Source organism: Eupeodes corollae, chromosome 1, assembly GCF_945859685.1.
Source record: "Eupeodes corollae chromosome 1, idEupCoro1.1, whole genome shotgun sequence".
In the NCBI taxonomy this organism is placed as follows: domain Eukaryota; kingdom Metazoa; phylum Arthropoda; class Insecta; order Diptera; family Syrphidae; genus Eupeodes; species Eupeodes corollae.
The window spans coordinates 236,378,706-236,400,755 of record NC_079147.1 but is presented as its reverse complement, the minus strand read 5'-3'; the positions used below and the strand labels follow the sequence as shown (position 1 = coordinate 236,400,755).

The window sequence follows — 22,050 nt, the reverse complement described above, 5'->3', positions numbered from 1 at the left end:
GCGCTGAAATCAAACGAAGAATAACTCTCGCAAATCGCTGCTTCTTTAGACTTAGAAGGCAATTGAGAAGTAAAGTCCTCTCTCGAGCATCTAAAATTACCATCTATAAGACACTCATTATCCCGGTTCTCATTTATGGCGCTGAGGCCTGCGCCCTGTCAAAGAAAGATGAGAGCGTCTTAGGATGCTTCGAGAGAAAAATTCTTCGGGTGATTTTTGGTCCCGTACGCATAGATGGAGAATGGAGAAGATATAACGACTAACTGTACGGGCTGTACAGCGACACTGACATAGTTATGAGAATTAAAGTCCAACGGCTTAGATGGCTAGGTCATGTAGAGCGGATTCTTATAAAGATGTTAAATCGTGTAATTTGGAAGCCCTACACCGCAACAGAAATTATAGCTAAAAACTTTACTTTAAAAAAAGACAACGAATAATTATGGCGATTTCGTTTGCTTTTCCTGTCTATTTTTTCTGAAGTGTAATACCACTTTAAAGTACTAAACACGCTTTTCAGAGATAGATGTCGCTGCCATAAGTGGGTATTTTCTACTTTTTCACTTCTTGAACATTCTTTTTCAATGTAGTTAAGCCTTTAAAGAATATTTTTTGGATCAGAAATACATGAAAACTTTGTAAATATGTATATAGAATCCATAATATTATTAATATTATACAGTGTGGCTTTGAAAGTTAAGTATACAATGGTAAAGTAAAAAACCTGCACGAGCTAATGTCGACGTAGACACTAGGTGTCGCCGTATAGAGTGGCGCAATCTTAGTGTTTTTTATGTTTTACATACAAAGATGTCAATTCATAACAGCTAACGTTTCGCAACAAAACTCTGCTTGTTAAGACAACGTCGTTCAGAAAAGATTTCGTTTAGAGCGTGTTCAACAAACTCAGAATTCTAAGACTCGGAGTTCAGAACTCTAAATATTTTCTTTTTGTCTAAATAAATAAATAAGATTATTTGCGTTCAATTCAATTAATTTCAATTCAAGTTAAATAATATGCTTGAGAGAAATGTCAAAAAGCGCAACTAATATAAATAGCTTATCAATGTTTTTTCCTGAAAACTTTAATAATTATTTTCTCTTCGACTTACCATGTCTTCTTCCTTGAATTGAGTAACCATTACGATTATTTTCACATTGTGTTGTATAACCATTCGCCAAAAATCTACGGCACTCTCCTGTTTTGGACCTTGTGTAGCAATATATTCTTTTTTCCTTCGATAGCCCTGAAAATTATAAAAATAAATACGAAGAAATTTAAATTAAAGCCCTTTTATGTTTGAATATTTTTAATTACATTGATAAATGACGCATTAATGTAGTCGTTTCCATCAGCATCAATATCCAATATGACGCGATTTTTATCATCTGCAAAAGAAGAAGTCATTGTTACTTTAAGAAAAATAAAGCCTTTTAAATTTAAAGTTGAAGTTTGGTAAATTCGTAAGATAACATTTTTCGAAGAATATTATCATCATAGACATCACCAAAATCTAATTAAAATATCAGTTTTTGGAGACAAAAACTGACAGCTGTCGAGTTTGACATTTAAGAATACTTACATATATCAATGGGCCAGTTTATATTTTTAAGATCTCAGAGATATAAGCAACATTTCTTATGCATATTTTTCAATTTTTCTGTCAGATTTGTTCTCTTTAAAAAATAAGGCATATAAACTGCACAAATGTGTGATTTGAAAAGTCTCATCTTTTCATAATCAGGACTTTTACCTTTTTCCACAGTTTCAGAAAAATGAAGAAGGAGTCCAGATTTTGAAATGAAAACTGCATAATTATGTAAAAAATATGCTTCAAATTTAGACTACTTTGTTGGAGACTTTTAAAAATAGCTTAAATGATTCCGTCCTCACAAACAAAATTTTTGATTACACATAAAACCAATGCAAACTTACTTCCTTACAGAAAATATAATACATTATGTATATAAAAACCTGTGTTTAAAAAAAAATAAAATTCTGTTTACCTACATGGAAATATGTCCCTGTAACGATTTTTGTATTCATTTGTCTCGGAGGCCGAAAAACTGAGATCCGTTGCAATCACTGTCAATTCCTTAAATTCCCTTTGCAGTTTATCCCTCTTGGAAAGTTCATTGTAGAAAATGGCAAAATTCTTCGATGTTATATCTCCAAATGAATCCTCAATACCATGACCAGATTCTCTATGCCAGATAATCTTCTTGGTTATATAAAGATACAAAAATCCAGCAATAAAAGCAACCATAAGACAACTTATAATAGAAACCCATATCAAAGTCAACTTTATAAGAGAATCTAAAAAGAGGAAAACCAATTCAATTTGATTGTAAAATATTTTTCAAAAATTAACATTTCTATACCAGTTTTGAATTCCAAAACAGCAGCATCACTAAAACTTGACTTTGTAAAAAGTCGAATTACCATTTGATACTCAGTGTCTGCCTTCAGAGGTCCATTACAAAATCTTTTGCTTGCATTGCTACATGACTCAGCTCCAATTGTGTATTCAATGACATTTCCAGATCTTGGCTGAATTGGTTGCCATCGAATTGGTGTAGTTTGATATTGTCGAATGCATTCGGTATTGCTGTACGAATCCATCCAAGATGCAGAATCTGGCCATTCGTTGTTGCTATCCAAGGCTCCAATAAGTAATTCTGGTTCTGAATTACAATTCTGGAAGTTTAAAAATGATTTAAGCGTGACATCTAGTGTAAGAGTGTTTAATTAACCTTCTGTGACAAGAGAAGCGCAGCATACAAAATTGTTCCCGAATCAGAGCTGAGAATATCAGTAGGGAAGCGAACAACTGCAGATATTGTTGGATTACTCGCTTCAAAAGGATCAACTTTCGCTGCACTAATGTCTTCTATTTTATCAGGAACTAAAATTTTAACATTGTATATAAAAATTGAAAACAAAATCATAGTTTTTTGAAAGTCGAAATGCACAGTTTTTGAAGTTCTTGGATCTAAGTGATTATCTCATAGGTTTGGACTGGTCAATACGAGTTCTGTGTTAAACTATATTTGAACGAACATATTATGGAGTTTCTCCAAAACTAGTTTTACGTCAAATAAAATTTATATGGGTTTCCAATTTCAAGTTTTTCAATATTTTGAAAGTAGTCTTTAAATAAGCCAGTTTATATTTCTAATATCTCAGAGATTTCAGTAAATTTATCGTACACATTTCGCACTTTTACTGTCAGAAATCTAAGACCACGACAATTTGATTAAAAAAAGATGTCAGTAAATGCGAAGTTAATTTGATGGTAGGTGAGAATGGGCAGGTTTAGACGACATAAGGAACTTGTAAGTACAGTCAATCAGAAATTGGAACTTTCAGCATCTGATTGGCTAGCTGCCAAAAAACTGCCTTCCAAATAAGGCAACTTTATTGGAAAGTTGACTGGAAAGTTAGTCAATTAAAATCTCCCTTACAATCGAGTCAAGTCAACTTATGTCAAAATGACAATCCTGTTTTTTTTTTTCATTCAACTTATAGCTGAACTTTATTATTCAATGAACTATTTATTTTCTGCACAACTTCATTCAATGCTTTCTGTAAAAAGGTTGCTTCTAAATTTGAAAAAGAAATACATAAGTAATATTTCTTTACAATACAAAATACAAAATGTGATGGACTTGTCTGGGGTGTGTGTTGTAGACAATAATGATTTTGGTAGTTTTTGTTTAATGAACTTGAAGTAGAGGTTTGTGAAGTTAAGTTCTTAAATCTCCTATTCCGTCAAAGAAAATTCTCTAAAACATTAGAAATAAAAACTGGCCAAATAATAATAATTTATTGACATTTAAATTGACTTAACGTCAACTTTAACGTTAAACTTGTTTTGAAGAAACTCAACAATTTTTTAACTTACTTCCAGCTGGAGATTGGAAAGCTATTAATTTTGGTTCACTCTTCTCAGGCACATTCTTATTCCGAACAGATACCAAAACCTTATAATCATATTCTGGATCTAATTTGGTCTCATTAAAAGTCATCAGTCCTGTTCCATCATAAACAGGCTGAACTCGACGCACGAACTCAACTGGAATATGGCCTTCACGTTTACCCACAAATTCCAATACAAATTCATCGATTTCTCCATTGGACTTGCAAGGCAATTGCCAACTGAATACAACATTTGCCTTAAAAGTTGTCGAATTAACATCTGGACCATTGATAGAAATCACTTTTAAATTTGTCAATCCATCCGATACTATAATGGAAAATTTAATTTGTTTAAACTATTTAAATTTTTATAAATATTATAACTCACCTGATGGCAATGTTCTCTCCAAAATGGGCAACGTAAATTCACCTGTGCCGTATTCATTTTGTGCGGCTATTTGAACACTGTAATACGAATACGGCTGAAGACCAGAAAATTCTGCTTCCAAACGTGATGTCTCTGAATTACTCGGTTCAAAAACCTGAATTTTACATTGTGGTGGAATGTAGTAAGCCGGTTGCATTTGACGGAAGTATAACATGTAAACGTTTATGTTGCCATTAGGATAGACTGGCATGTCCCATTGGAAGCGTATAATATTAGTGGTAAGAGATTTCACACTAACATTGGTTGGTGTTCCTGGATCTGGAACATGTAGTTCATATGAATTTGTAATTTTTGTTTTAACTTTTCATCGAATTTCTACATTGAAATCCATCTTAACCACAAAAACAACACAACTAAATAAGAAAACGGTTGAATTCCGGAATTCTTTTACTCACAATATTTATCTGTGGTAAAAACTCGGGGTGTATAGTTTGACCATCCAGCGGTGTTGTAAAAATCAGCCTTGCACACATAATCAGTAAATGGAGAGAGTGGAGACATTGTCGCCTTAAAACTGACATCTCCCAAACTACCTTCGACATATTTCACCACACTCTAGAGAAAACACAGAACCTTTACACACAAAATTACAAACCGATCTTTTATACTTACCGTAAATGGAACATTCTTCGATGTCTCACACACAAAACGAGCGAAAAAAGTTTGACACTTATTTGTCAAATAGTCATTGTCATTTACCCTTGCACTCAACTCCATGCTGTGACTTTGGATGAGAGTCGATTGAAATGGATCTGGGGGAGCTGCTACCATTGGTGAAGTGATCTGTTCAATATGCTCTGGAATTCCATCCTTCTTTTTAGATTTTGTATATGGAATTATTTGCACTGTATAGACCTGACAGGAAACAAGTTTGGTTATAAGGATTTCCGTTTCGTTGGTTTCCTTATCAAAAACTGAACTCGAACTGTCACCCCACGCAGAAATTCGATAACCTTCCAGACATAGGTCCGAAAATTCAGGTGGATTCCATGTTAAATAAAGCTCTTTGGGCTTGGCTTCAACCGTGACATTTCGAATTTGTGTAGGCTCTGGATTTTTAAAAGTCAATGAAGTTGTACTTAAACGGAAAACAAAACTTACTGGCTTGATCGAGGACGAGACTGGAATTAATTTTAATTCCTGGCAACTTATTACGGCCAAATGGTTGAACTGAAATGTTGTACTCCCCGCATGGATCTAGTTCAATAAATCGGGCGAGTGTTTCTTTGGTTTCACTTTCATATGTCACTTGAACCTCACGATCCTTTTGGATTGGTCCCTGCATTTGTACCTTGTACAAGTCAACACATTTTTTATTTTCCTTTGGCAATTTCCAAATGATTGTGACTTCAGTGGAGCTTATTTTATGTTTTCCATAAGCTATAAGTCCAGGCACTGTAACAAAGTAAAATGTTTGTTTTGCATTAAAAAGGCACTGTTTGGATTCAAATGAATCTTATTTATGTTCCCCGAATTCAGGGCGTATTTGGATAAACCTTCTTTGCAGTTTTTAAAACCCTTTTAAAAATATATTATTAATTTTTCGTTTTTAAAAGTAATGCTAATAAAACAAACACAGCGATTACCACTCTTGTAGATCTATTATTTCAAATGACAGATAAGTGTGACAGGTGTCAAATGCTAACTTGAAACTTCAAAATGAATAATCGTTTCAAACAACTACAATAAAGACAATCCAAATACGTCAGATCACGTCAAAATATAAAAATGATTACATTGTTCAGGCGATGTAAATGAGTTTATCCCAGATTTCGCGTTTGAAACATCATTAATATGGAAAATCAAGCCATATTCTTCGCAACCATCTAATTGATTAATAGTGAATTCTTTTGTATTTGGATCTGTTATATTACTATCATTCCATTTGCATTCTGAAACAAAAATATAAATAAATAAATATAAAATAAGCAAATATTGTAAATATTTATTTTTTTTATTATCATTCTTACCATCATCTTTTTTAATTTGTCCTTTATCGGGAAAAATTCCTTTTGACTTTTTATTAAATTCTTCAATACATTCAATTGTTGACCATTTAAGAAAATAAAAATTAATACAAGTCTTATATTTGGGAGGGTTCCATGTAACCTTTACAGAATCTTTTTCAAGAGGCTCAAATTTAATTTTTGTCACATCACCAGGCTCTAAAAGAAATGATTAGTATTTATAAGAGTCTTTTAAATATAACGTAAGAGTATTTTATAATTTTAAAGACATGGCCTAGGTACATTGTTATTATACAGCATGTCCACCTACGAATAAAATATAATTGTAAAAAGTTTATGTTGAAGTTTTTGAGGGAAAGCACTTTTAGATTACAGTCAAGTTAATTGAATTCTTTATTTATTCATCAAGTGAAAACAACACACATAAAAGAACTTATTGTGTAATATCGTGAAAATTTTAATTGATTAAATTGAATTATATTTATTTAAATTTGTTGTGTAATTATTACTGAAAAAAGTAATTATTGTTGATTTTTTAATGTGTAATGGAATTGAAATTAATTGAGGGTGCCTGCGGCATGGCAGATCGGGTAGTTGGTGATTGCCTAAAACTTGGTTTAGGCCAGTAATGCAACTTTCTTGCCATGTCGAAGTTCTTACTTTACCTACTCGTGGTGGCCCCCGGGCAATGATTTGTGTATCCCAATGTACATATATTAGCAAAAATTGTAAGGGAGAAGTTTCAGAATAGGTTACGGAGATTAGCACTATTCGTAACTGAACACCCGCTACAGAAACCGAAATTACGCCTCGGATAATTAATGATAACTCGTTGACGACTTTTGGCTATTGTACCCGGACAAAGATTGGTTTCTGGAATGTGAGGACGCTTCTGGATGCATTAAGTGAAGGTACGCACATACCAGATACCTCTAATTAGAGGTACATAATAGATATCTTGGGGTTAAGCGAAGTGCGATGGTTGGGCAAATACAAGTCACCGTCACGTAGCACTGTACCGCTCTACTCAGGTCATGATCCAGGAAACGCTCGAGAAGCTGGAGTTGGGTTAATCCTTACAAAACGGCAACTAGAAGCCTTATTTCGTGGTAGCCCCTTGGTGAAAGGCTTATCAAAGCTAGGTTTCAGAGTAGAGTTTGACCCGTCCCCATTATACAGTGTTACGGAGCGACGGAGCTCGCATCTGATGAAGAGAAAAAATGTTTTTATAGTCAAATAGGATCCGCCTACAACAACACTCCCGCGGAGATATTATTTTGGTTATGGGAGACCTCAATGCTAAGGTTGGCAGTAACAAAAATAAGCTAAGGCATGTGATGGGTGCTCACGGAGTCAGCAGTTGCAATGATAATGGTGAGAGGTTCACTGACTTCTGCAACGCCAATAGCCTTGTGATGGGTGGCACTATGTTTGAACACTAACTCTGTCATAAAATTAGTCGAAGGACAAGCAAGCCTCTGCCAACCAAATTGACCACTCCACGATTAGTCGACGCTTTAGAAGCAGTCTCTTGGATGTACGAAATAGAAGAGGTGCCGATATGGGACTTGCCACGACCCGTCAACAATTCAGGGAGCACCTGTCTCATGAAATAAGAACAATCAGCAGCACAGTACATGACAACATAGAACACCTGTGAAAAATGTTTCTATTTCAGGAGCGGACAGAATAGTCGGGTGGAAAAAAGGAAGCAACAAAACTTGGCTTTCAGAAGAATCTTGGGCAAGGACCAACGAAGTCCAACAGCTAAGGGCTCGAATAACTGCTGCACAAGAGGAAGAAAGAAACGAGCTGGAGTCCTCGTATCGCATGAAAAAGCGGGGATTCACCGCAGTGTGCACAGCGACAAGCGTAACTGCATCAACGTTGCAAACAACGTGCAGTCGATACCTTCTGAAGCGCCTGAACAAACTAATCCCCGAATCAGCACCGCACATCCCAGTAAAGATGAGATCGTTGCCACAATTTAAGCACTTAAGAACAACAAAGTGGTAGGACTTGATGGAATTCCCGTAGAGCTTTTATAAGCAGCGCCAACGTCATCAAGTGAACAGATTTATCCGCTCATAAAAGAAGTCTGGACCACTGAACGCTTCTCCCATAAGTGGAAGAAGAGAATTATCGTCAAGCTCCCAAAAAAAGGAGATCTTACAAAGTGCCAAAACTGGAGAAGAATTTGCGTTCTACCAGCCGTTGCTAAAATAGTAGCAAGAGTTATACTGGAATGCATCAGAGAACACCTTGAGGCCACACTTGATGGCGAACAAGCAGGATTCCGCCCTGGATCCTCCTGTTCTGATCAAATCAACACCCTGCGGATCATTATTGAACAGTGCTTTGAATATCGATCACCACTACACCTGCTGTTCATCGACTTGGAGAAGGCCTTTGATAGCGTTAACAGGGAGTATATCTTGTTAGCTTTATGGACGAGAGGTATCCCAAAAACTAATTGCTATTATTAAAGCAACATATGATTGATCCAAGTATCACGTTCTGGACGATGGTAGGTTGTCAGATGATTTTAAATCTGAAGCGGAGTGAGACAGGGCTGTATTCTGTCGTCAATATTGTTTTTGTTGGTAATAAGCGATGTACTGCGCTCAGCTCTGTCAGGTAGCGGAGGGAGCCAATGGACTTTAATATTCTATTTAAAGTACTTTCTCATAAGATCATGGATCTCCATCAAAGGACAACAAGTGTGGAGAGAGAAGCAGAAGTTGTGGGGCTGAAAATTAATTCCGGCAAAACAAAAATGATCAGCCTCGGAACCTCGACCATCCTCTCAAATAAATATTTTCTCGCAGCCTGTGGAAAAAGTGGTTAGCTTTTAATATCTTGGAAGCATCGTTTTCATTGAAGGCGAAACCGAACAAGACATCATCTGCCGCATCTTCAAAGCAAAAGCGGCGTTCGGTATGCTGTCAAAAATTTGGAGGAATAGCTTTATCAGCTTAAGAACAAAGCTTCGACCGTTTCGTACAAATGTCAAATCTGTGCTTCTTTAACGACTGCATTGCAGGCCAAGCAATGCAGTAGAATCCGCTCAAACAAGAAGGAAAAAGAGCTGGAGGAACGAGAAGCACATGGTGCAGGAAATTGGAGGCGGAATCAGGCAAGGGTTGGAGTAAGCTGAAACAGATCTCCGGAAACCGTACACGATGGCGCATAGGCTTAGTAGAGGCCCTATGCCCCTTAAGTGGTTTCCAACGGACTTAACAGATCTGAAGACCTAAGTAAGCAAGTGATTGACGCTTTTCAAAATATTTTTAAGTGGATTGCATCTTCACAGACTTTAGCAAGGTCTTTGACAAATTATTTTAATATAATCTTCTTAATAAATTTAGTTAAATATGATTTAACCACCGACTTTTGTTAATTTTGTCATATCTTAAAGATGTATATTAAAACGTCACGTTCAGAAGTAACCCTTCATGTCAAATCTGGTGTACTTCACGGTAGTCACCTTGGTCCATTGCTCTTTATTTGATTTATCAACGTTACAGTTATAAATAACTTTATATCAGTAATCTATGAAGAAGATCTTAAAATATTTTGAATTATTTACTGCATTAGGACTGTAAAGAGCTACAAGAAGATCTAAATCAGTTTTCTGAATGGTGCAATACAAATTTAAATAATTTTAAATATTGACAAATGTAAGACAATATGTCGAAGGCTTTTCAATCGTGCAAAAAAGTCTAGACATCCCCAAGATTGGGATTCCTATAAAGAATCCCTCAAAAAGTATAAACAAGAATTAAAAATAGCGAAAAGATCCTCATGGAGATCCTTCTGTAGCTCAATAGATGAATCCTCGGAGGCATCAAGGCTAAGAAAGATTCTCTCGACAAATCCAACCATGCCTAGTTGTTTTAAAAACTCAGATGGCACATGGACTAACTCTTCCGAAGAAACGCTGAACCTGCTATTAGACACCCACTTCCCAGATAGCTCCAAATCCGTTAACACAACAAACCATCCTGGGTCGGGTATTAACCTAACTTTTCCTCAAGGTCTTGTCATGGGCTCTGATCTGGTCTATATACCTCAGCGATGGAGAGAAGCAAAGGTTGTTTTCATTCCCAATGCGGGCAAATGCTCGCATTTCAACCCTTAAGACCTATTAGCCTATCATCATTCATTCTCAAAACTCTAGAACGATTGATTGATATCCATGTACGTAATAGCATTGATAAGAGACTATTGATGTCTGAGCATGCTTACTGCAAAGGGAATTCGGTAGAAACAGCCTTCACACTCTGGTAAGAACTATCGAATACTCCCTAGAGCAAAAGGAATATACTATGTTTGCCTTACTGGATATTGAGGGCGCTTTCAACAACGTTGACACATCCGCTATCACTTCTGCTATTACAACCCTAAACGTCTCTATGAGTTGATTAATTTAATGCTAAAAAGCAGGATTTGTACAAAAATTTTGTCGGTAGAGGCACTCCGCAAGGTGGTGTTCTGTCCCCTCTCCTGTGGAACTGCTAATATCCCTTGAGAGGGAAGGGTACGGAGTGGTTGCGTATGCTGAAGATGTTGCTATCGCCGTCAAAGGAAAACATCCTAATACACTGAGAGACCTCCTCCAATACGCACTCAATATGCTCACTAGATGGGCTGATAACTTTGGACTTAGTATTAATTCTCAAAAAACAGACCTCGTCCTTTTTACACGGAAATACAAGATCCCAGTAATTGTACCTTCTTCAATAAAAAAAGTACCACTAATTTTTGCCAATGAAGCCAAATATCTTGGTTTGATATTGGACAAAAAATTAAGTTGGAAATCCAATATACAGGAAAGAGTTAAAAAAGCTACCGTAGCTCTTTTCCTTTGCAAGAAAGCCATAGGAAGCAAATAGATTTTTCAACCTCGCATAACCTATTGGCTATACACATCGGTCATCCGAATAGTACTTATGCACGGTATTGCAGTATGATGGTCTGCACTGGAAAAAGTCACATACTACGACAAACTCAGCATCGTCCAATGCACTGCATGTCTCTGCATAAGCGGGGCATTGAGAACCACACCCTCAGCAGCGTTAGACACTCTCCTCCATCTGACACCCCTCGACATCTTTAGCAAACAAGTGGCCGCGAGTGCAGCTATAAGACTCAACGCCTCATCTTAATGGACAAACAATAATGTGGGGCACTCTATCATTTTGAACCTCTTCGGTTCTATACCAAAGTACATAGACTACACTATTCCAAAACCCCATTTTGGAAAAAACTTCCACGTATCCATTCCATCCAGACATGAATGGGAAAACAAAAACTCCTGGATGACAAAAGCATTCATTTTTATACAGATGGATCCAAGATAAATGAGGGAGTTGGCAGTGGTGTGTACTCAGAAAAGTTTAATCTAAGCATCTTTTTCCGCCTCCCTAATCATTGTAGCGTCTTTCAAGCGGACATTTTGGCGATCAAAGAGATTCTCTCCTGGCTAAGTGAAAACGTCCAAAAGAGAAAGGTCTACCGAGGGGGCCGCACCGACACCAAAACGGCCTCGGAGCTTCGAGGACCACTTCCTTCCATAAGCGATGGGGGTTGGCATCAAGGCCATGTCAAACTCATGGTTTGTGTGACCTTTACAAGCTTGCTGTCAGCCTGTTAGGTGAAGTTTGGCCAGGTGCGAAGCTCGAGGTTGTCGCTGTGGAAGACATTCCTAGCAGACCTAGAGCCCGCATCTGGATACCGATCGAACCTGCTGGTACCGAGGACATTCTCGAGATGGTGAAAGTTTTCAACCTGTCCCTTCCGACGCATAACTGGAAAATAGCCAAGCTAGAAGAAGTGAAGGGTCTTTTTAGGAACGCCATTGTGGTACTCACTAAAGAATCCTTGGCTCCTCTAGCCCTAAATGAGGGCTCCATAAACTATGGCTTCGAATCCATTAAAATTCGAATTTATAAAAAAGATGAGGTTAACGCGGTAAGCGGGCCTTCAAAAACTACCGAAGGTGAACTAGCGGTTGGTGAACCTGGGACGTCGCCTTCTCTCCTAACAGAGGGTGACGATGCACCCTTGTCCTCTCCAATCGTGACTGCACCCTCTACAAAAGTCGTGGACAGTCCATCCTTAATGGAGACTGAGGACGAACCTAACATGATCCTTCTCAGCGAGGACGAACTCTTGGGTTCATCCTCAGACTCAGAGGATCAGAACAAAACCGTGGTGGAGGTTGATCTGCCTAATTGAAGCCAAAATGCTGCAGTTAGTACAGATTAATCTCCAACACTCCATAAAGGCCTCGGCCTCACTTCTTCTCCGTCTGGCGAGTAACGGGGAAGACATTGTCCTGATCCAAGAGCCATGGATTGTAGGATCCGTTGTTCGAGGACTCAGGACTCCTGGATACTACACACTTTGTGTGACAGATAAAGGTGAACCTAGATCTTGCATACTAGTAAATCGTTTCAGTGACAAAGATACCACCGTAGCTAGGCTGGAAACAACCAAAGGAAGTTTCTGGCTGGTATCGGCGTATCTTGGGCATGACCACCTTGGCCTTCTCCCTGGAAAAAGTCGTCGCTGAAGCGGAAAGGCAAAGGATCCGCCTAATTATTGGCTAACGCTCATCATACTGTATGGGGCAGTACGAATATCAACGACAGAGGTGAGTCTCTTTTTGAGTATATTCTTGGTACTAACCTCTTAGTAAGTAATGTTGGTAATTAACCAACCTTCATAACTAAAACTCGACAAGAAGTCTTAGACATAACTCTTGTCTCAGATAGTACACACCATATGATCTTAGACTGGAAAGTATCCAAAGAACACTCGTTCTCTGATCATAGATATATCCAGTTCAAAATAAATGTGGATGATAACCCGAGTCCATTGACTTTTCGAAACTATCGGAAAACTGACTGGGCTACATACAGGAACTCATTACAAACGGCCCTCGATTGTCGATCGTCTGTTATGGAGATGGCGCAGCAATTTAACATTTCTTATGTTGGGTGCCTGACCACAGAGACATCACGGGATATTGTAGAGCCTATTTCACCTTAAAGGGAGGAGACAGGTATACCGATAGTTACAAGTAAACTTCTGCTTAAAGAAGCAGCTTTGGCGATAACAAACTCTAGGTAGCACAATTTACCAACATGCGCAGCCACAAAACTCATATGGCCTTCACTGGACCTAAAGCGCTCTAAAGACTTGTTACCTTAAAGCAGACTTCATATAACCTCCCTAATAGGTGTGCCTACGGGACACTGTCTTATAGACACGCAATACGACTTGGTGTAGCCTTAAATTACTTCTGCAGAAGCTGTATGGACGAAGAAGAAGATCTCTCATCTCCTCTGCACTTGCCCTGCTCTTCCACTAAGACGCAAACTTCATCTGCGAGACTACCTTTTTGATAATCCCAGTGAACTAGCTAATAAGGATATCAAAATATCTTCTTCGCTTTATAAAAAGCTAAAAATGGTTCGACTAGTAAGAAGTAATTCCCTAGTTTTTTTCATGTGGTATCACAATTAGTCTTTCTTTTAGCCTAAGTGTGTGAATTCTGTATCCACAGATACTTTAACCTAACCTAACCTAGAGAATCCAATTTCTGACCTTGATTTTGTAGTTTTTTCCGAGAATGTTTAAATGAGAATTGTTTTTAACAGATCGAATACTTATTTCAATTTGTTGAGTGTTAACGATAATAAGAGTTATAAAATAAAGTAGTTCAAATTACGTTAGTTTTAAGTTTAGATTTTAGAAAATATTGTAATCTCAACGTTAGCACTCAACGTATTTAATAAATAATCAAAAAATTAAACAACATGGCTGCAATGACATTTTAAAATCTACCTGCCACTATTACAAATATTTTGTTAGGTGCACTATGGCGTTTACGTACTGTTATTTTAAAATTCATAGTAATGAAGTTTTTAAGAGTTAATAGGTGCGTACTTTTTACATACATTTAGTCAATTAAATTAAATACTAAAATATTAACAAACCAGCATAATCTGTTGTAGCTTCAGTAGTATACGGTTGACCGACAACTGATCCATTGATATCCGTTGTCTTAAGTTGAATCTTATGCAATTGACATGGATTTAAAGTATCAATCTCAATATTGTCCTTATCGTTTTGGACTTCATTTTTGTATTCCTTGTTTGGAGACTTGACTGTTATTTCAAAATTAGAAACACAAGATCGATTGTACGTTTTCCATTTAATTGACATGCTGTATTGATTGGGCTCAACTAAGACATCTTCAATGCGAGGAACTGAAAAGAAACAAACATTTTCAAAAAAATAAAATCAATCGGTCAAATACTTCAAATAGTAATTAATCATACTTGCATAAGTTGTATTGACATTTAATGTCTGATCCAAATTATTGGCTTGTTCTTCTAGGACAGTTGCTGAAGCCAGAACAAGAGTTGCGATGTAAGCAGTACATGGTTCAAGGCCTTCACTATAATTACACAACAAAAAAAAAAAAACAATTTCAAATTTAATTTAACGTAATAGCTTTTTGAATATTTTAATTACCAAGTACTATTTCCCTCGAAGACTCCCTGCATGCTTTTACACGTAACACTTTTAAGCGTATAGTTTTCATTTCCTACAAAAAATTCTATCTTATTTGTTGATGCAATGTAATCTATTTTGTAGTCCGGATCTGTGTCCAAAGTTGTTGTGGTCTTACATAATATTAATAATATAGAAACCACTAATAGACAAAGTGAGTTCCATTCTTTAAGATGGTTTAACATTGTTAAAGTTTTTGTTACATTATTATTGCTATAGGAGTATAGGAGTGTTTAAAAATGAAAATACATGCAGTTTTTAATCTGATGTTTTCGTTGAAAATTAATTTTACATGGAAAAAATCAAATTACATCTCAAGTACACTTTACTCTAAAAAAAAACACACAACTGATTGTTGATTCACCAAAGGAAACTTATTGTTTACGTTGTTATACTGAACAAATTGTTATTATTTGCGATATATATGTATATACGACTACTTTAAGGTTATTTAGCGATAGAAAATATGAAAAATGTGTATTCTTAGTCTTCCTAAAAATGACGATACCTTTTAAAGAAAGAAAGGAATGGTTAAGAGTTGTAAGTCACTAGGCCCTATTTCTCAACGAACTGTTGCTCCACCTAATTTATTATTTTTAGATCAAACGTCCTTGGTTCCAAATAATAACGCTGGAACACAAACAAAACAAAACTTTTTCAAAGGACTAAATTCGAATATAAATGTATAATGATTTTTCAAACCACGAATTAATTGTATCTTCTTGTTGCTGGAAATTCTCAATAGTTATAAATTTTTATTTGACTCGTTATGTAGTTTTGAGTAAACCGAGAATCAAATACTTTTATAGTTCTTAAAAATCGTTTTGGAGTGAATTTTGACCCGTAATTTCTAATTCAAACTTTAATTTGAATTATTTACCCAAGTTTTAAAATACATGCACCGTTTCAACAAAAAAGCTTACTTCCAAACTGTTTTTCCTTTTTATATTGAAAAGTATTGAAGCATAAATGGTTTATAGTTTGGAAAAGAGCTGAAATTTAACAACTTATGAAGATTTAATGTTTGCAGAAATAGTTAAAATATTTCAACTGAAAATTGAAGAAAAAGTCTAGTCAATGATAAAAAAAAATTCATTCACCTCAAAATAAATCCAACAGTTTTGAAACTTGGCACAATTACAAAGGGATATCTGGAAATGACCCAAAAAAAAAGTCCCCAAGAATCCGACGCGTGAGCTCTAGCGGCAGTTAAGAGAAACATGGTGTTTGTTTCAGTTTATCACGATAGCTATTTGTCGTACCAAAAACTTTTGTTTCACAAAATTAAAGCTCATTAAATTTTATAGTTTAAAAAAATAACTCTAGATGCAGTGAAGACGTTTTTTTCAGTTTTTTGGGTTTATTAACTTCACATAGGAAGTTATTGTAATGGGTCCGATTTGTCAAATTGAAAATTTTGACATTTCTCGACGTTTCAAGGTCCCTAGAGTCAAAATAAAAGATTTTTAGAAAGATGTCTGTGCGTGCGTGTGTACGTACGTTCGTACGTCCGTACGTCCGTACGTACGCGACATTCGTCGTCCATAGCTCAAGAACCAGAAGAGATATTGATGTTAAATAAATTTTGCTATACAGATAATAAGGCAGAAAGATGCAGAAAGGGCTCTTAAGAAAACTGCGTGTGTGGTTTTTTTACCATAGCAGTTTGAAAAAAATGTGAAAATTTTGGTTAACCCTTTATAATATCTTACGAACCAAAAACGCTAGAGACTTGAATTAAATTTTATATAATATATTGAAACGTGATATCAAAGAAGTATATTTTTTGAAAAAAAATCCAATTAACGGTTGTTTTTTATAAATCAAAAAAACTGAAAAAAAAAATTGTCACCTCCAAAATTTTACGATTAAAATACGATTTCATCTCCAAAACAATTTTGTGCAACGAAGAATAATGTTTTTGACATCTGATTATTTTTTGAGAAAAATCGAATTGACAGTTTTTTTACAAAAATAAAAACCTAAAAACAAAATTAATTCAAGTTGGTAAAAATTGAATATCGATTCAAATATCTTTTCAAAACTTTGAGAAATTGGGTTTAATTTACTTGTATCTTTCAAAAAATATTGTTTTCAACATTACGTAAAATTTTGAAAAAAATCGAATTGACAGTCATTTTACAAAAAATTAAAACCCGAATAAAATTAACAAAAGTTGGTAAAAAATGATTTTCTACTCAAATATCTTTTCAAAAATTGTAGATATTGGCTTTAAACTACTTTTTTCTTTCAAAAAATATTGTTGTTAACATTCAGTAAAATTTTGAAAAAAATCGAATTGAGAGTTTTTGTACAAAAAATTAAAAACCTAAAAAAAAAATTAACAAAACTTGGTAAAAATTTACTTTCGACTCAAACTTATTTTATTTCATAGAAAATATTGTTTTCGATATTCAGTAATTTTAAAATAAAAATCCAACAGTCCGTTTTTCCATAAAAAATAAAATCTACAAAAAATAGTACGCAAATTTGGTAAAAATTGATACGAGTACATATAGACAAACTTTTAAGCAAGACAAATCGACAGACGGGATGGTAAGTTATCAGTGTGGGTCGCATCCCAGCCTCTTTTCTTAAAAAACTATTTAACGTATCAAAAATAATCTTCTTCAAAATTAAAGCTTATTAACTGTTGTAAAGAAATATGATATTAATTTGTTTGTACTTGTTTTAGTTTGTAAAATAACTCTATAGGCATCTAAGGAAAACATGTGATGATTTTTCAAACACGTTGATGACGATTGTGTACCTAAAACCCCAAAAACTTTTCTGAAAACTCTTGTAATAACGAAAATTAACATAGAAAATAGAAAAAGGAAGTGCATCTCAATAGGGCATAGTATTATATCAGTTTTGCGTCCCAGATGATTCATGTCTCCAATACTAAGCAGACTTGCCTTATTTATATATACAGAAAGCTTGGTTCTAAGAAGTTGGTAAACCTTATATCAAGCTTAGAGTTTTGTTCTTCATACTATAAAGCTCAGTTGTTGGAGATATCAGCTATTTGCCACACGCGACCAGATTCAAGCGGTTCATTTAATCAATTTGTGTTTGATAATGCGGACTTTAATGTCAGAACGTTAGATGGACCAAATACATAACATTCTTTGGGCGGAATAAGATGCATCGCTGCATCTAATTCCATAGGAAAAGAAACTGACACACGAAGGAAAAAGCTGAAAAAAGTACCGTTTGCTAAATCAACTGGATAATTTGGAGTACTTCCTTTGGAAACATTTCAGAAAACAGATGGTGGATTAAAAAATTTAGTTTTTGAGAATGTGAATGCGTGTTCACAAGAAATGTTACAGAGAAAACCATTTGACACTCTTCGGTTGTCATCAAAGTTTATTGGCATTTACGATGTTCCAGGATGGAAAGGGTTCATGCACTCAATAACAACAAGATTTTTTTTTAGCAAAAACTAAAATCATTCCTCTTCCGTTCATAAACTCTCCACAGTGCGACTATAATACACATTACACTGCATTGTTCTATGCCGGCAGTTTGTATTGCAAATTTGACCAAAAATTCCTGGTGGTACCATTTGACCAGCCTCTTTAAACACAAAGCAAAGAAATTGTTGACGCAGCTTCATCTGAGTCCCGTCTATCAAAATATGTAGTCAGATTAGGTGGATTTTACCTGTTAATGACCTGAAATGGATCAACAGCAGCCTTATGGATTCATTGCTTAAAGATTTTATTCACGCTTAGCGGCCCATATTAACTGGCACTGACACTTCTCATACGCCAAATCATGTCACCTATATTTGCAGGACATGATAAAACTGCATTCTGTGATGACCCCAGATGAATTTAAAAGCCTTAAGCAAGAGGGTTACTTTACTATGAGAAGAACTGAACAATTTTGGACAGGACTGTGGTCGGACCAGACGATTGAACAAACTCTAATCCGTGGAATGAAGAGTATGGGTGGCTTGACAACAGGGCGTTGAATCAATGATAGTGTACTTAGCAAATGGGTTCTAGGGCTGACTGCTACTCATGAAATTTTCTCATTACTGGCGTTCTTTTTTTACTAGTGAGCAACATGAAGATTTTGGGGAGGCACGTAAAATTAGAGATAATACAGACATTGCAAAGTTGTCAAATTGGTTCCAAAGTCATCTTTCATTTCCAGCAAATGAAATCATGTCAAAAGCGAGTGGCATCGTTGGAGATGGTAAAGTAACTTGCTACAATGCTTATTCTCTAGGCATGCAGGCAATGCCCCATATAGTGGGCTAACGAGTTTTAGAAGTAAGAAGGGACATACAAATTGAACACTACAGTTTTTTTTGTGAACAGTTACAGACACGAAAAATGCATACCATTTTTGCATTTGTGTTTGTAAAATGTAACATATGATTATAACGGATGATTCTTAAACATGTTTTTTTCAATCTGGTAATACTTTTTTCGGAGTTGGTCTTTTTGAAAGCCGTCAGTTGATTTGTACTTAGATTGGTTTGCTATTCCATTGCATTTGTAACTTGTCTTGGACGCGTTATTGCTGACATATTTCCCTTAAATGGCCTCATGCTTCAAAAATGGTCGGTAGTTGGGCCACTCGGCTATAATTTATTCAAGCCACTTACTCACTTTTAAATCATAATGTCAAACCATTATCTTTATAGTAAGGCTAAATTCATTACTTATCAGACTACGTTATATGCTTTTTTTTGTTCTTCAAAACCATACGTCTAAAAAACTCAAAGTACTTGGATCTGTACCTACTACCTCCCTCTCAAAATGTGTCTGGCCAAGAAGTTAACAGTTAAGTTGGGAAATATTGGATACGTTTCTCAGAGTTAGCCGCTGAATCGATTCCTATCATAACATTTCAAGAATTAATTATTTGCGAAATGAAATGTAACTTTCTCAGTCCGAAATCCTAGATTTTTTACAAATTGAAACTGAAGTATAGTTACTGAAGTTCTGAGATTTATCGCCACAAGATAACGCATGTTGTGACACTTTTGCTATCAGTCTCGTCAAAATCGATAATATAAAAGTCTCGCTCCAAAATCGGTTAATGAGTCACTTTACGTTTGGTCAGTGGATAGTTAATTACATATTGTATTCCCGCTGAAACTTAACTCATGTTTTGATAAAAACTACGGATAGCGCTAAAATCACTATCGTCTAAAATTGCTATCAATAATAGTTTGTATAAATCAATTCACGTACATATATCAAACAGTATTTTTTAATTAAAAATAATTGCCGATTAGTGTCTTGGAATTTTTCATTTTTGTGTATTAGTGATATGAAATTAGATTGTGTATTTTCAATAATTTATATTATTGTATATTCTCGAAGTTGAAATAAATTTCTTTTTTACGCATCCTAAGTAAAGGGTATAGAATTTTAAAATAGAATTAAAAAGAGATGATTACTTTTAGTTGACATGATATTTACTTTAGATTAGATTAGTGACTTCAAATATCCCCACAGAAAATAGTCAAGCAATGTTAAATCACACAATCTTAGAGGCCAATTCACGGGCCTGTAACGTGAAACTATACGCTTACCAAACGTTTCCTTCATTAAATCAATTGTGACACAAGCTGTGTGATATGTTGCACAATGCACAGTCTTGTTGAAAGCTTCTACAAATCATGGTTGTTCAATTGATGAACGAAGAAGTAAGTTATCATAGTGGAACAATATTCCACCAATCCATTAAACACACTAAACAGTCAGGTTTTGTGGATTTGACGGGTTTTCAACTCATTGCTCGAAATCTGTGATTATGGTTTATTGACGTTTATTTCCAAAATTCAATATATTAACTTTAGGTTCCGTTGTTTTAAAGCCAACCCGACTGAGCAAAACCGGAATAAGTTTAAACAAGCTAGAAAGACCTGTAATGGTCATATTCGACGAACCAAATTTTTGCACAATGTCCCAAAGGTAATAAAAATGTCTGGTCATTTGTAAAAAACGTACGAAACACCACGTCATGCTCGGTTCCGATGCTCGTTTCCAATGACACTCTGTATGTTAGCTCGATTGATAAAGCAAATTTGCTTGCAGCACATTTTGCTGTTAATTCACCGCTACCGGATAGTGTCATGAGTCCTCCTGTTCTTGAGAGCGTAAATGATTCTATGGGAAGAATCTTCTTTCGCACTCGTGCAGTCGCAAGAGTACTGAATGACCTTGACATACACAAATCCGCTGGCCCGGATAGTATTACCCCTATTGTTCTTAAGAGGTGTTCTTCAACAGGTCTCTTCCCGAGTGGATGGAAAACTGCATTTGTCCAGCCTGTCCCTAAAAAAGCCGAGTCCTCCTCCCCCTTAAACTATTGTCCAATTGCACTAAGGTCCCTTCTTTCCAAGGTCATGGAAACGTTGATTAATTATCAGCTCAAGAAATATCTCGAAGATCGAAAACTTCTTAATGACCGACAATACGGCTTTCGTAGCAATAGGTCCACTGGTGATCTCATGGTTCAACTCACCGAACAGTGGAACAAATCTTTACATCGTTTTTGAGAAAGTAAGATTATTGCACTCAGGGCACACCAGGGCTCTGTTTTGTCTCCGACTCTGTTCCTTATATTCATAAACGATCTTTTGTCTGTTACTTCTAAGTTCTAATCCATTAAACTATCTCGCCGACGAAAATACCCTCAGGTTTTCATATTCGTTTCTAGATTCACATCCTTGTCCTTCGGATGTGGAACTTCAACGGCAGCGTATGATAAGATCACTAAATTCTGATCTTGACACCATTGTCCAATTGGGAATCAAAAACTGTGTAGAATTTATTGCTTCGAAGACTCAATGCTGTCTCCTGTCGTTAAAGCGTAACACAACCCCCGATGCCATTATCTATGAGTGGAACCAATCAACTATCAGTTACAGATCACCTCTTATGGAATGATCGCATATTCGGTATCGCCAAAAATGCTGCCAGATGCTTAGGATTTCTCCCACGGTGCAAGAAATTTTGTACCCCTTCTGATCTGGCTATAATCTACAAAGCTTTCATCAGTCCAAAGCTTGAATATAATTCGCATATCTGCAGGGCAGGTGCCCCCAAAACAAGTTTAAATCTCTAGGATAGAATTCAAAAAAGGGCTTTGAAAATGAT

The 22,050-nt window shown here is 35.8% G+C and overlaps 1 protein-coding gene across 2 annotated transcripts in view; it reads right to left on the bottom strand.

Annotated features, from left to right (window-relative positions):
* The window catches only part of LOC129942473 (phosphatidylinositol phosphatase PTPRQ), a 40,324-nt gene that overhangs the window by 3,649 nt on the left and 14,625 nt on the right, over nt 1-22,050 (bottom strand). Inside the window, exons 2-16 of one of the 2 annotated variants that reach the window (XM_056051449.1) lie at nt 14,882-15,133; nt 14,686-14,804; nt 14,341-14,613; nt 6,338-6,532; nt 6,104-6,259; nt 5,469-5,762; nt 4,980-5,416; nt 4,763-4,922; nt 4,308-4,625; nt 3,906-4,247; nt 2,755-2,906; nt 2,383-2,698; nt 2,012-2,317; nt 1,319-1,389; nt 1,113-1,247 (exon numbers count right to left, since the gene is read on the bottom strand). In XM_056051449.1, the coding sequence (XP_055907424.1) occupies nt 1,113-1,247; nt 1,319-1,389; nt 2,012-2,317; nt 2,383-2,698; nt 2,755-2,906; nt 3,906-4,247; nt 4,308-4,625; nt 4,763-4,922; nt 4,980-5,416; nt 5,469-5,762; nt 6,104-6,259; nt 6,338-6,532; nt 14,341-14,613; nt 14,686-14,804; nt 14,882-15,105 (3,498 nt within the window). In that variant the 5' untranslated portion in view covers nt 15,106-15,133. Of the gene's footprint in view, nt 1-1,112; nt 1,248-1,318; nt 1,390-2,007; nt 2,318-2,382; nt 2,699-2,754; nt 2,907-3,905; nt 4,248-4,307; nt 4,626-4,762; nt 4,923-4,979; nt 5,417-5,468; nt 5,763-6,103; nt 6,260-6,337; nt 6,533-14,340; nt 14,614-14,685; nt 14,805-14,881; nt 15,134-22,050 lie in introns of those variants that run through there. The other variant, XR_008781037.1, reaches the window with a different exon arrangement.